General features: G+C 48.4%; 1 protein-coding gene across 1 annotated transcript in view; it reads left to right on the plus strand.

The window, feature by feature from the left end:
- Window positions 1-13,607: 13,607 nt before the first annotated feature.
- The window catches only part of EDN3 (endothelin 3), a 46,462-nt gene continuing 45,541 nt past the window's right edge, over window positions 13,608-14,528 (plus strand). The window contains exon 1 of the mRNA XM_066624719.1: window positions 13,608-13,659. Within this exon, the coding sequence (XP_066480816.1) occupies window positions 13,608-13,659 (52 nt within the window). The remainder of the gene's footprint in view (window positions 13,660-14,528) is intronic.

A 14,528-nucleotide genomic window follows, 5' to 3' on the forward strand; every position in this document is an offset into this window, starting at 1 on the left:
GCCAAACAGTGGAGCTCCGGCATTTGCCCAGTGCTGGGCAAGCACTGTCAGAGCACCTGTGCTAGGGCCCGCAAATGTGCCTTATGGCACGTTTGCAACAGTGCATGCTGGCGGTGAGCTGGGACACAAAGCTTAGGAATGGGCCCTAAATAAATAAATAATGGTGTGTTGAGCAAGGCTACTCAGTGAGTCCATGGCTGAGTTAGAATGCCATTGACACTGGAGAATGGGTGATGTCAATCTACAGCAAGGGGCCCCAAACCCTGGCCCGAAGGTCAGATGTGGCCTACGGCAAGCCTCTATCCAGTCCGTAGCCAGCCTCTTGTCCCCTGAAAGCCTCTGGCCCACATGACCGAACATGATTGGAGCTGTGCTCTGGTTGCATCTGGAGGGTGTTCTAAGGGCCAGAGAGGTTGAGTGAATGAGCCCATTCATTAATTATTCATTCATCTAAGCTCCATCTCTTATTTATATAAATTTTATATTTAGATTTTTTTTTTCTGGCCCTCTACACCAAGCCAGATATTTTATGCGGCCCTCTAGCCAAAAAGTTCAGAGACCCCAATCTACTGTTTTAAAAAGATATTTTTAGTTTGAGCAATCCATTTGTGTATCAAACCCACACCTTCAGCAGTCCTGATGTGAACATATTTGCTGATAAAGCTTGTATAACTAGAAATAGCTAAAAACATGAACTTTGCACTATTAATTGGAATGGCACTCTGAAAATGCATGCTGTTATTTTATGATGTATTCAAGATTACAGGTATGACCCACTGGTTGCCAGGCTTGCATAAATTCCATGGAAATATTTATTTCAGATATTTTTATCCTGTTTTTTTTTTCCAAGCAGCTTACAAAAACAAAAACTAGAAGTGATATACTGGAGATGGTTGTCACAACAGAAAAAGGGCCACTTCTGCTGTTGTCTTCCCCAGTGCAAATAAAGAAACACTTAATCCCCGAACACATGGAGATGGGGATCACTGTTCCGAGGGGATTTAGCAGTGCGTTGCTTCAGCTACTAGAAACAACTGTTAAAAATAAAATCAAATAAACAAATTACCTACTTGGTTATAGGAGAATAACTCTTCCTATTAGCTGCCAAACAGAAAATTATGAAAATTAGATAAAATAGAAGAAAAAACTGGATGATTTCATAAAAATGTACTCCCATTTAAACAAGATTTTAGTATAATTTATATTGATTGACACATTATGTCACACACAAGTGTACCACTCTGTGCTCTCTCTCTCTCTCTCTCTCTCTCTCTCCCCCCCCCTTCCTTTTTTCCTTTGGTTCTGTTGTTACTTCTATTCGCAAATAAAGGAGGGGGGAAAGTGCACCATTCTGCTCTCATGTGAGTGAGCCACTTCTTTTATTTCAGTAGAGGGAGCAGATCCACCTGAACGGATCAATGAATGTGAGCATCCCTATTCCCAATGTACTCTTTCTTGCTTGAATTGGAATGTCCATGAGAGTTCAGTCTTGCATCAGATTTTGTCTCTGTATGCAACCTGGGGTATTTCACCATGCGCCTTGGAAAGATGACTTGGCTGCCTCAGCAATCAATCCGGGTCCTGATTTTAAATAGGAAGGACTTTTTGAAAATCAAAATTTTTATTTCAAAGACTGTTGGGTGAAATGCATTCCCCAATTATGCCTCAATTTTACATATATGAAAAATCTTGTTTATAAAGTATATATGAATAGTGAATTTGGAACAATCTTGTGACAGTTTGTTGTGGTTTTATACTTGATGCTATGCAATACATTGAGAAGTTTGCATGGTAGTGAAAATGTACACACCCAAAGATTATAGGACAATTCAACGTGGGAGACAAAGGGCCAAATCCTATCCAATTTTCCAGTGCTGGTTGTAACTGGGCCAACAGGGCATGGACTGCATCTTGAAGTATGGGGGCTATCATGGAGGCCTCTTCCAGGTAAGGGAATGTTTGTTCCCTTTCCTTGGGGCTGCACTGCGGTTGCACCAGCACTGGAAAGCTGGATAGGACTGAGCCCAAAGTCTCCTGTCAAAAGCCACTGGATGTTGGGAAGATTAAAGGATTGAACTAGCATCATTTTCCTTAACAGTGAACTTGGGTGGTCGAGAGATGGCATCAGCTCAAAGCAAGGCAGGAGTTTCAACTTATTTGAATGACTCCATAGGCACATATATATACACACACACACACACACACACACACACACACACACACACAGAGTACTTATAGATTATTTAGTACTTGTAGATTAGTCCCCTGAGGGCTGGGGATAAGAATAGGCCCTCCGTTTGGCTGTACTTGTTGTAAGAGGCGACTAAACAGCCACTGGGTAGATGGGACTCATCAGCCTGGGAAGGCAGCTCATCTGAGAGAAGGAAAACTCTGATCCCAAACCTCCACTGCCTTGTGGCTACATCCCATTATGGAAAAGGCTTCAGGAGTCAACCTCGAGACAAAATCCGGAGCCGGAGTCCCTGAGGCAGTTCATGGCTGAACACAGTCACGTTCTGGCAACTCCTATGATGTCGCTGGAACCAACCGTATTGGCCTCTGCCTTTCCATTGGACCATTTCAGTGACGTGGAGAGGGGGGATTTGCTGCATGGGTAACAGTCTATCCTCCATATCTACTTTACCCAGGCTTCGCGCACTGGAGAGGACACTCTGTTCCAGAACACTATTCAGAGCGTGATACCATAGTCTTCCGAGACTGAAGGATGCCAACAACAAGATTATTTAAAAGAAAACAGTCATTAAAAAAATGACAAATACTTGTGAGCATCCAAGACCTGTGGAACACTTGAGCCATGGGACATTATGGAGGCAACTGAAACAACCAACCAAAAAGGAAACTGAAGGGGTGGGAAAAAGGAATTGGCACGCTCAAGCCCCAAACGCCTGTTAGCACTGAAGGAGAAGGGTTAGACTTGCAAAGGTGGGTCCTGTTAAAAAACCGTTCCCCTGCACTATACAGAGATACTGTATTTCAGAAGGAAAAGAATGAAAAAGTGCACTTTTCCCTCTTTTCAAACTCCAGTTAGTTCCCTGCTATGAACCAAGAAGAAGTTCATGTTCATGGAGGCCTGGCACAAGAAATGGCACCCAAATTTTCTCCCCCTCCTTTTTGCAAGTGTACTAATGTATCTCCTGATGCCCTACCTCTGTTGCTGCCTCCTCTTCCTCCTCCTTGCCAACATCATGGTTTCTTCACTGGACACTTCTGCTTATCTGCCCTCAGTATGCTTTACCCAGCCTGTTTGGAATAAGCCACTGGCTGGGCAAGGTGGCAGAGATGTACTGCTCCGGTTCTGTAAAGGGAAGATCAGAACAGGGTTGCAGTGGTATCTGCTGCTGCTTTCTTCATGGCTGCTGCTGTGATTGCTTGTGGCAGCATTTTGGGAGGAAGAGGTGGGTTGCCATAATGTTGGAAGAGCATCAGCAAGCAACCCAGATCTTCCCAAAAACTGTGGGTGGGCTATAGCTGTTCATTTCCCCCAGTAGGGGGACCAGGCACCTATTCAGTTCCTAGTTTAAAGGCTTGTGGGTCGCTCTCTCCTGCTTCTACTGGACTTCTCATTAGCTTTATTAGCACAGCTGCCCAAATGGCCATGATCAGTTGCTTTTCTTGCTTTGCTGTATATAAAAAGTATATATAAAAAGCTCATTGTGTAACTCAGTTCTGCTGCAAATGACTTGTTCTTTCCTGTGGATGGGTCAGCTCTAGGTTCAGGTCTGCCAGCCATTGTAGGAGAGCAACTACTTAATGTACCATATGTCACTGTGGGGGGAGTACCAGTGTGGTGGGAAAGAAAAAATGGTGCCTTTTGTCCTGAAACCTTCTCCCTGCCCCCCTCCCCCAGGTACCTTGATCAGCACTATGTGGTTTCCCTTTCAGGTTGGCTGGAAACCTGACTAGGAGCACTCTAGTTAGGGGCTGGGGATAGATTGCTACATGTTGAATTGTCTCACTCCCTCTTTTTATTCAGCCCTCCTTTCAAGCAGCTCGGAGTGGAGTAGGTGGCCTTTTCCCTCCCTTTTAAAGATTTCACAACAATCCTGTGAGGTAGGTTAGACAAGTGAGACTTTGTGGCTGGACCAAACCTGGCCAAATGTGAACATTATGGGTACAGTTTTCCAGAATTAAGCATTTGGAAGCCCTGGTGTCAACAGAAGTGGTAATATGCTGAAATCTTGGCTGCTGGGCTTCAGAGTGCTTGATTTTGACAGGTTCATGCCTTGTCTGTCTGTTATATTTTGCCTGAACCAAAAGCTGTGTGAAACCAGAGTTCCCTTTAGTTGCTCGTTCAATAAAAGGCTGTGTCTGGCTCATGTTTTGTGGGGTTTCACAGTGAAAGCAGCATGAACAGCCTGGAAAGATGGATTGCACAATCCAAGAAAACTAACAGCACCACTCTATACATGTCAACTCAGAAGCAGAATGGCTTCATTTCTTTATTTAGCCAAGGGGTTCTTTCAGCTGTGGAAATATCATTTAATCTTTTTGTATTACAGCCAAAGCGACTTGGATGGTTCATCTTGAACTTTGATTGCTCTTGGAGAAGGAATGCATTTGATTAGCTTTTAAGTTGACTTTGCACTTGGGACGATAAAAAAGCACCCTTCATCTCTTCGGTGCACGATTGTGTAAATTAAAGGGGTATTTATAAGGGATGGGAACTTGAGTTAAGTGACCCAAGTCAGAACTGTGAAAACACATGTTTTTGCTGACTCATGAGGATTCGAGTCACATGTGTCGAAGCCTCAAACACCGGAGACCTGGGCTACTGACTTGGAAAGCGCCATGGGTTTGGACGACTTGAGTCGCCCAGACACAGCTTGGGGGTGCTGCTTGCATACTCTGATGTTGTGCTGCTTCTGTGACACCCGAAAGACCTTGCACGGTGATCTGGAAGCCGGGAATTCAGATCTGTGCAAGCAGCAGCAACCAGCAGCAAGGTACATTATGTTCAGTCAGGAGGCAGAGACGGGCTGGGAGTGGAGGGAAATAGTTAATTTTTTTTGTTTGGGTTTAAGGGTATCAGGCTGCAGAAGTTACAAGCTGCATAAATAACTAACTGGGTGCTGCATGTGTCCAAAACACAGGGGAGGGAGGTGCTTCATCTTGTCCCCAGGACTATCCATTGGACCGAGGATGTGTCCCGATTTTGAGTGTCTGGGAGAGGGAGCGGGAGAGGATGAGCCTTGTGGATGGGGGAAGGAGGTTTTGGCCATAGGGACAAGTGAGTTTTTGCAATCAGGGAGGGGTGGGGATATTAGGGAAGTGTTTAAAGAGGCACACACACACACACAAACCAGACTCAGGTCTCAAGTCTTTCAGAGTCCCCAAAATGCTCTGGACAACTCAGATAGTCTGCCCGTTAGGCAGAGCTTTTTTTGTAAATAAAAAGGTGCAGGAACTCACAACTTGTCAATCTTTTATTTATTTATTTATTTATTTATTTATTTATTTATTTATTTATAAACCATTTTTTATTGGAGAAATAAAATATTTTTTATGTGCTTCCCCCCTAAAGATGAACTTACTTCTGAGTAGACATGCATAGGATTGGGCTGTCAATCTCCACATCCCCTCCCCCCTAGCTATTTTTTCTACACATGGGGAAAAATACTGTACAGGTGCACTTGTAGCATGTAGTATGTAGGGTGGCACTACTTCGAGGAGAGGAAGCAGTAAATGGATTCCGGAAAATGGCTTACATGAGTTCCATGTAATAAAATTACTCTAAGCAACTGTGGGAGTAAGAACAAAAAAGGAATTCTTACACGAGAGGGGTCCTTAGGTGCACATAGAAACAGCTACGTTTGCAAACAAGCCATTAAATATGATTTAATTCAGGTATCAGAATACTCTGTGTCTTTGGGAAGGCGCTTGGCATACAATTGTATGTTCTCTGCTGCCCTGAGCAGCTGCTGTGCATTGCTGGAGAGGAGCTGCAAACGCTGGCTGGCGGAGGGCATGCTTGTGGGGGAAGGCTGAAGAGGCTCTCTGGCAAGGCTGGACAGCAATTTGTACACGTACGTTGTACGTGTGTAGAATCCCTTTTCACCTCCCCTTAGCATGTGAAAACGGGTGCAGATATATATCTCTGCCAGGATTAAGAGCCCAATCCTAGGTATGTCTACTCTGAAGTAACTCTCGTTCTAGTCAATGGAGCTTACTCCCAGGAAAGTGCCTAGGATTGCAGCCTAAGAGCCCAATCCTATGTAGGCTCATAGGCTCAGAAGTCCATTTTAGTGAATGGGGCTTACTGTGGATAGGATGGCAGCCTCAGAGCCCCTCCTCTGCCTGTCTACTCAGAAGTCAGTCCCACTAGAGGCAGTGGGGCTTCCTCTCAGGAAAGTGTGGAGAGGACTGCAGCCACAGAGCCCTTCCTCTGCCAGGCTGCAAGGCTATGACACTTTCCTGGGAGTAACCCCCTTGGACACAATGGAACTTACTTCTGAGTAAACGTGCTTGGGCTCTCAGGCTGCAAGGCTGTGCAACCTTTCCCAGGAGCAAGCCCCAATGAGCACAATGAGACATACTTCTGAGTAGACACGCCTAGGCTCGTGCTGCAGATTGGCACGGGGCTGCACCAGCCAGCTTCCTTCCCCTCCTCCTCCTCCGCCAAGCCAGTACCTGGGCGTTCCGTGGGTGCCGCAGCCCATCTCCCTGGCTGGCTGGCTGGCTGGCTGTCCGTCCTCCCCCTCGGCATTGGCGCCTGTCCCCCGCGCCCTCCACCGGCTTGGAAGCTGCGCTGGGAAGCAGAGTGCGGGGGGAGGGGAGGCAGGCTGGGCTCAGGCGAGAGCTTGGAGATGGGGGCAGGAGGGGGTCGTTGTGCGGTCAGGCAGGGGCCAGGCGCCCACCCACCCTGCACCCCCCAGCATCCACCCAGCGAATTCCTCTATTTTGCTCCCCCCCTGGAATGCCTCCAAAGGGGAGGGGCCCCTGCAAAAAGGTGTCGGAACTCCGTCCCCCCGCGTTCCATTAGAAAAAAAGCCCTGCCGTTAGGACTAATTTTTTAGTCGAGTTAAAGGGGACGGAGACTCGTGACTCAACTTGAGTTAAACCATGCTGGATTTGCCAATCTCCAGTATTTATTCTGTTTATTGTGACATTTTTACCCCACCCTTCTTCTGAAGAGCTAGGAGGAGCATGCAACATTCGGTCCCCACTCACTTTTCATGCAGAGGACACCTGCACATTGTCTATTTTAGACTGGGAGCTCCTTGTGGTTAGGATTATGTTCCTTTATAAAGAAACTATATGCATAGATGATGCTGCAGCTTGCTCTGTACAAAAGCCATTTTCCAACACATTGCCATATTCTAGCTTTATTTTCAGTGATGAAAGACATAACACCCTTTTAACTCTGGGATGAACAACACCTGACCTGGCAACACCATCACAGAGTCCCTTCTCAACATTTCTATTCCTCTCCAGGGTTGAGTTCTGGATAAAAAAAAAGAATCCCCTTTTACTTCTATGAGATTATGGCAGGAACTCACTGTGCAATGTGATGTCACCAGGAAACTTCCCTTGTCTCCATTTTGCATTTTTTTAAAAAAAGTGTCCATTAAAAAAAGTAATGAATAAACAGATGTGTTCAAAATGCACAGGAAGGCAATCTACTTGAAATGTTTTGGGAGAGGCAAGGCTGCAGCTGAGCCAGTATGTGATTTGCTGGTATGCATGCCTGTCATTTCAATTGCAAAGCCCGGCTTGTGTGGCAGCTGAAGGGTGAACTATGAGCTCTGTTGTCACCTGAAGAAGCAGCATATAATAATAATAATAATAATAATAATAATAATAATAATAATAATAATAATAATAATAATAATAATAATAATAATAATAATAATATTATTATTATTATTACAGGTATTTATATACCGCCTTTCTTGGTTGTGAGATTTCTCCTCGGACTTTATTCAAGGCGGTTTACATAGGCAGGCTATTTAAATCCCCTTAGGGATTTTTACAATTGAAAGAAGTTTCTATCTTTCAAGAACCACAACATTCAGATGTTTCTTTCTGATCTGGTTTCACATTCTGTCCTCCATCCTCCCACGCTCAGAGCAGATGGAATAACTCGGCTCAGCTTATCAGCTGTTTCAAGGTCGCACGGTGCCGGGTGGCCTCGAACTGGGGACCTTGTGGATGTTATCTTCAGGCAAAGGGAGGCTCTACCCTCTAGACCAGACCTCCTGCTCATCTAGGCTGAAGCTATGCAGGGGCAGGCTTGATTTTCAACCTGGGGGTATAGCGGGTTTTGCTTCCCCATCAGTGGCAAAGCCAGACCTGCCAGGAGGCAGGGTGATGCATACTACCTCAGGCAGTAGATTCTGAGGGGCCCAATAAAAACCCAGCCAACAATCCATTTTCAACCCAGCAAGCTATAGCCAATGAACTTGGCCTGACACTTGGAAACATTACAGAGATCAAAACCAAACTCTTTCTCAGAATAGACTCACTGGGGGGTAGTGGTTCCTAAACTGGGAGCCACGGTGAACTCACAGGAGCACCGTGGGATGTCTCTGGGGGTACCTTCCTGGCTCTCCTGGAGGTCACCATCTTGGATCATGCAAAATTTCACATGATCCAAGATGGCAGCACCCAGGAGAGCCAGGAAGAAGAGCCTACCACGAAAGAAGGATGCTGTGACCACAGTAAATTTGGGAACCGCTGGGTTATGGGGTCTGTAGCTATCATCTGTGAATCCATGAAAAGGCAGCGATGATCACAAACCAATAATGCAGCATATCAGCATTGTCCTGATAGGAAGCCATGCATTTGCTCTGAATAGTTTTAGCTGCAGCTGGGATCTTGGCCAGCAACCACGCTGTAGCCTCTTGCCTCTCCAAAGTAATTTAGAAATCAACTTAACAAGTGTGATAAGTACTGACAACACTTGCTGGATGTCACTGATTTATGGGCTGGAAGTGAGGTTATCAGAACTTCACCCAGCAATGAAGCTATTAAATGCCACTGTGGCTCCTCTCCTGTTCTGCTATTGAGGAAGGGCGGGCAACTGCAGACAGGGCCTGGAAGCATTTAAAAGCAGAGGCGCTATCTCTGGGAGAGGCCCTGGGAATGCAATTTGGAAACTAGTCTCTTTGGAATCCCAAGGGATGACTTCTGCATGTGCTTTGGTTCATGGTGTGACTTTTTCAACCTTACTTATGTCACAGTGAGTATGATCTTCCAGAGCTCTGGTTTTCAAACTGTATTTTGAAACACAGGAAAAGCTCCCTGGAAGCTTACCAGGGGTTAATTCAGTGATGGTGGATGCAAGATACGGGTGCAGGGGTGTCCAGGGTGCTCCCAGAGTCCAGCAGGGAGGTGACCACCTGCCCTTCCAGATTCACCTTGACCATAATGGGTGGGCCTCCCAAGCAATGTTCCCGCTAATGTTTGAGGGTAGCACATGAAGATCAGTCATGGCTATATGGGGGCAGCTCCAGAGCACCAAGAAAGAAGCTGTGCAAGGCTTCTACTCCAGCCGCATGACCACACAGCTTAGAGGGTAGGCCGTCCCTGAGCCTTCATGGGCCCTTGGTAAAGCACAGTCCAGGCCAGGTTGCACTCCATTTAAGGGCAGTCCTGCTGAAAGTGTTACAGCTGCCAGTCTCAAAAGCATGGGCCCTTCCTGGGACACACAACCTCTTCATTCAAGGTCGGTTCCAGGACCTTGAATGTCAAGCATGGTTGTGGTGCCTGCCTCTGGCCATGGTTCCCCCCTGAGGACTGAGGACTGGCAGTTGGCTTCCCACAGCGGACTGACTGAAGAATGGCTCCTGCCATTTTATGGGGGCATCTCCCCCCCAAGCCAAAGCTGGGGTTGATTTCCTCCCCGAACTTTCGACCCAGGGCTTCTCCCTGTGTGCTTCTGGGGCCTTGACTGCCAGGAAAATTTTGAAAAGTCAGGTGGTTACCCTCAACGAAGAGGCATGGTTTTGCAGCACCCAAGCGTGGGTATCCACAGACATAATTTGGTAGAGTTGATCTAAGCCCATTTTGTCCATGATATGGGCCTCACCTTTTTGTGTGTGTATTTTAGCCAACGGATGGCTGTGTCTTGAACCTCTCCATCAGTGCCTGGGGCTGATCCCCCTTCTGATTATGAATGGAGTGAAATTTTAGATGAAAAGTAAGTAGGCTGGATGTAGCCGGCACGGAGGCCAGGCTGGAGCATGTAGGTGCCTCCAGGGGTACCAGCGCAGCCCCAGTCCCCTCCACAGATGCATGCAGCCCTGCTTCAGCAGGGTGGTTGCTGCTTCCCCATCTGGCCTTTTTCTCCCTGGCAGCCATGCACGGTGCTCAGGTGCTGCTGACTCATGCAAGGAGAGATCAGTGTGTGCCACAGCACAATGGACATGGCCAGCCAGCTTGGAGGGATTGCTGGAGCCAGGCAAGTCTGGCCTGGACAGTTGACCAACTTCCCAGAAAGCTTGCTCGTCACTATTTATCTTCCCCTGTGTTGCGCAGCTGCAGGGGAGTGTTCTGTGTCTTCTAGGGCATATGCCCAGGGCAGTGTCCTTCATGGGCTGTGGGCACCCCACCACATCTACAACATGCTGGAGTTCTGTGGCAGGCATGCTGGGTTCCTTGGTAGGTTTGTTGAGGCCAAAAATGTTATCGGCAGGCCAGACCCTCTTAAAAACCCTTGACAGATCCTGAAGGCTGAGTGTTCATTGGAAGTCTCCACTTCTTTTCCCTCAGTTGGGTTTGCTGTTTGCCAGTGTTGATGAGGTGGACTCTCAGTAGAATGAAAAAATTTCTGATGGGAATGGTGGTTCAACAGAGGAACAAATTGCCGAGGGAGGTGATGGATTTTCCCTCACCGAAGATCTTCAAGCAGAGGCTTGACGGGTACCTGCTGGAGATGCTCTAGAACAGTGTTTCTCAACCAGTGGTATGGGTACCACCAGTGGTACTTCAGGTGGTGTGTGGTGTACTTGAGGGACCCCTGGACATCTGCTGCCTGGCAGCAAGACGAGTGACATGATGTGACAAACTTTGATAGAAGCCTTGGCTTGGTGGGTACAGCTTCAACATTTGCTTATCACTCACTCTAAAAATCCCTCCTGTCTACCCTGAGCATCTTACTGGTGTTTGACATGTTGCATCTGGCCTCTCAACCCAGAAGTAACTCGTGATGATGTCATCACCAGCTATTTTCAGTGGTACTTCCAATAGGTGGATCAAGACATGCGAAGTGGCACAGTGGGGGATAAATGTGAAGAAACTCTCTAGGAGGGTTTCCTGCTACTGGCAGGAGGGTTGGACTAGATGACCTTGCAGGTCCCCTTCCAACTCTGACTCTATGTTTGCAAACCAGGGACCTAGCAAAGGGTAAACCTGGATGTGGGTTCCAGAGCCATCAAAGCCACAACTGGTACAGCTTGGGCATTCCACCCCAACACATCAATTATGGCTAGTCCTTCTGTAGGGCAAACACAGACTACAAAGCAGCCTGGATCACATACTCCAGTGCTTCTCAAACTTTTTAGCACTGAGACCCGCTTATTCCAATGACAATCTGTTGGGACCCACCGGAATTGATGTCATTAACCTGGAAGTGATGTCAATGCCAGAAGTGATATCATCAGGCAGGAAAATTTTTAGCAATGTTAGGCTGCAATCCTATTCACACTTATCCAGGAATAAGCCCCATTGACGATTATTGTTAGAAACATATACATAGTAGCCTGTTAAAAATACAGGTAAGAACATAAGAACAGCCCCACTGGATCAGGCCATAGGCCCATCTAGTCCAGCTTCCTGTATCTCACAGCGGCCCACCAAATGCCCCAGGGAGCACACCAGATAACAAGAGACCTCATCCTGGTGCCCTCCCTTGCATCTGGCATTCTGACATAGACCATTTCTAAAATCGGGAGGTTGCACATACACATCATGGCTTGTACCCCATAATGGATTTTTCCTCCAGAAACTCGTCCAATCCCCTTTTAAAGGCGTCTAGGCTAGACGCCAGCACCACATCCTGTGGCAAGGAGTTCCACAGACCGACCACACGCTGAGTAAAGAAATATTTTCTTTTGTCTGTCCTAACCCGCCCAACACTCAATTTTAGTGGATGTCCCCTGGTTCTGGTATTATGTGAGAGTGTAAAGAGCATCTCCCTATCCACTCTGTCCATTCCCTGCATAATTTTGTATGTCTCAATCATGTCCACCCTCAGGCGCCTCTTTTCTAGGCTGAAGAGGCCCAAACGCCGTAGCCTTTCCTCATAAGGAAGGTGCCCCAGCCCCGTAATCATCTTAGTCGCTCTCTTTTGCATCTTTTCCATTTCCACTATGTCTTTTTTGAGATGCGGCGACCAGAACTGGACACAGTACTCCAGGTGTGGCCTTACCATCGATTTGTACAACGGCATTATAATACTAGCCGTTTTGTTCTCAATACCCTTCCTAATGATCCCAAACATAGAATTGGCCTTCTTCACTGCCGCCGCACATTGGGTCGACACTTTCATCGACCTGTCCACCACCACCCCAAGATCTCTCTCCTGATCTGTCACAGACAGCTCAGAACCCATCAGCCTATATCTAAAGTTTTGATTTTTTGCCCCAATGTGCATGACTTTACACTTACTGACATTGAAGCGCATCTGCCATTTTGCTGCCCATTCTGCCAGTCTGGAGAGATCCTTCTGGAGCTCCTCACAATCACTTCTGGTCTTTACCACTCGGAAAAGTTTGTAACATTTCCCCAAATGCTGTAACATTCCCCAAAGGTCTGTAACATTTTCCCAAATGCAGTCACATACCAGGGAGGCATCAAGTCTAGTGTATTAAAATGAAGCGGGACTCACTTGAAATGGGCTCGCGACCCACCTCGTGGGTCCCGACCCAGAGGCTGAGAAACATGCCATACTGGAGAGTATGCCACGCTCTGTAGATGGGTATCCTGTATCCATGAGCAGTGCGGAGAGGCTGGGCAGGGGCTCACTGCCTCGTGGTCTCCCCTTCTCCCTGGTGTAAGCTGTGAGCCAATCCCCGCTCTCCGTTCCTCGGTATGCAAAGCACTGGGGGGACCGGGGCCAATCAGGACCCGAACCTGGGAGTCTCTGGTGCCGGGCCTCGCCCCCTCCCCAGCCTCGCGCTTCGTTAACAGCCCTGTGGCGAGGGATGCCCGGGAGATCCCCGCGCAGAAGCTGCTCTGGTGCGATCGGGAGCCACTGGCGGCGTCGGAGGAGGCGCGCGTCTCCTCCATCCCCCGGCGGTTGCACCTGGCGGTTCAGGGACCATGCGGGAGGCGGCAGCAGCAGCAGCCGCAGCCCGCGATCCGCGGTAGCCCCCAGGCAGAGGGTTCCTCCCAGGGAAGCCTTTCCCAGCCGGGGAAGCCGCGGGCGATCGGCGAGTGCTGGTCCTGGAGCGCGCAGAGCGGAGCCATGGAGCGCGTCTGGCACCAACGGGGCACCGCGTTCCAGGACTAGGTACGCGACCAGGCGGTGCCGGAGGAGCAGCAGCGAGCTGCCCGTCTCCAGGACCTCCCCGGCAGCCCCCTGCTTGAGGCCCCCCCGCCAGACCCCCTCCTTCTCCTCTTCCACGTCGGCCGGCCAGTTGGGTTTCATGGAGCTGGGATTCCTCCTGCTTTTGGGACTGACGCTCGCCTCCAGGACAGGTAAAGGCGGAGTAGGGGAGGGAGTGGGAGAAGGATCGTTGCTTCTGGTCCCGCGCTCCGCTGCGAGGATGACACCCAAGAGCCACCCTGCAGCCCCCGTTGGGTTTCAGGCGAAGGGAGATCCGACCAATCTGCTACAAATAAAAGAACCCAATCCTAGCATGTCTACTCAGAGTAAACCCAATGATAGTCAATGGGGCTTACTCCCACGAAAGTGTGGATAGGATTGTAGCCTCATAGCCCAATCCTAGGCATGTCTACTCAGAAGTAAACCCTATGATAGTCAATGGGGCTTACTCCCACGAAAGTGTGGATAGGATTGTAGCCTCAGAGCCCAATTCTATGCATGTCTACTAGGCATGTCTAGGCATAGTCAATGGGACATACTCCCAGGTAAGTGCGGAGAGGATTGCTGCCCTCAGGCCGTTTCTACGCGCTCTCTCTGTGTAGCGGTGGAATTCTGTGTGCTGAACAAAAGAGGGGGGTTCGGTGGCATAGCCAGAGGGGGGGCAAAGCACTAAGTTTTGCAGGGAGCCTCAACTTGGCGTGCAAGCAGCCTCTCCCCCTCTGCTTCGGAGCCATTCCAGATGGTGGGAGCAAAATGGAGGCATTTGGGGGGTGCAAAGCACTAAAGGGGGTGCAAAGCACATCCAGGCCATTTTGCTGTATTGGCCTGGAATGCCTCCAAATGGGTTGGTGAGGCTGCTTACATGCCGAGCTAAGGTTCCCTGCAAAACTTAGTGCTTTGCCCACTTCTAGCTACACTACGGAGGGGGTTCCATTCTCTTGTGCTGTGGCTGTGATCATCAGGAAGGAGCATGAACTAGAAGCCCTTGGTTCCAGTGTAGCCTCCATCACTAACTACTTTG

This window comes from Tiliqua scincoides, chromosome 4 (genome assembly GCF_035046505.1).
Source record: "Tiliqua scincoides isolate rTilSci1 chromosome 4, rTilSci1.hap2, whole genome shotgun sequence".
Lineage (NCBI taxonomy): Eukaryota > Metazoa > Chordata > Lepidosauria > Squamata > Scincidae > Tiliqua > Tiliqua scincoides.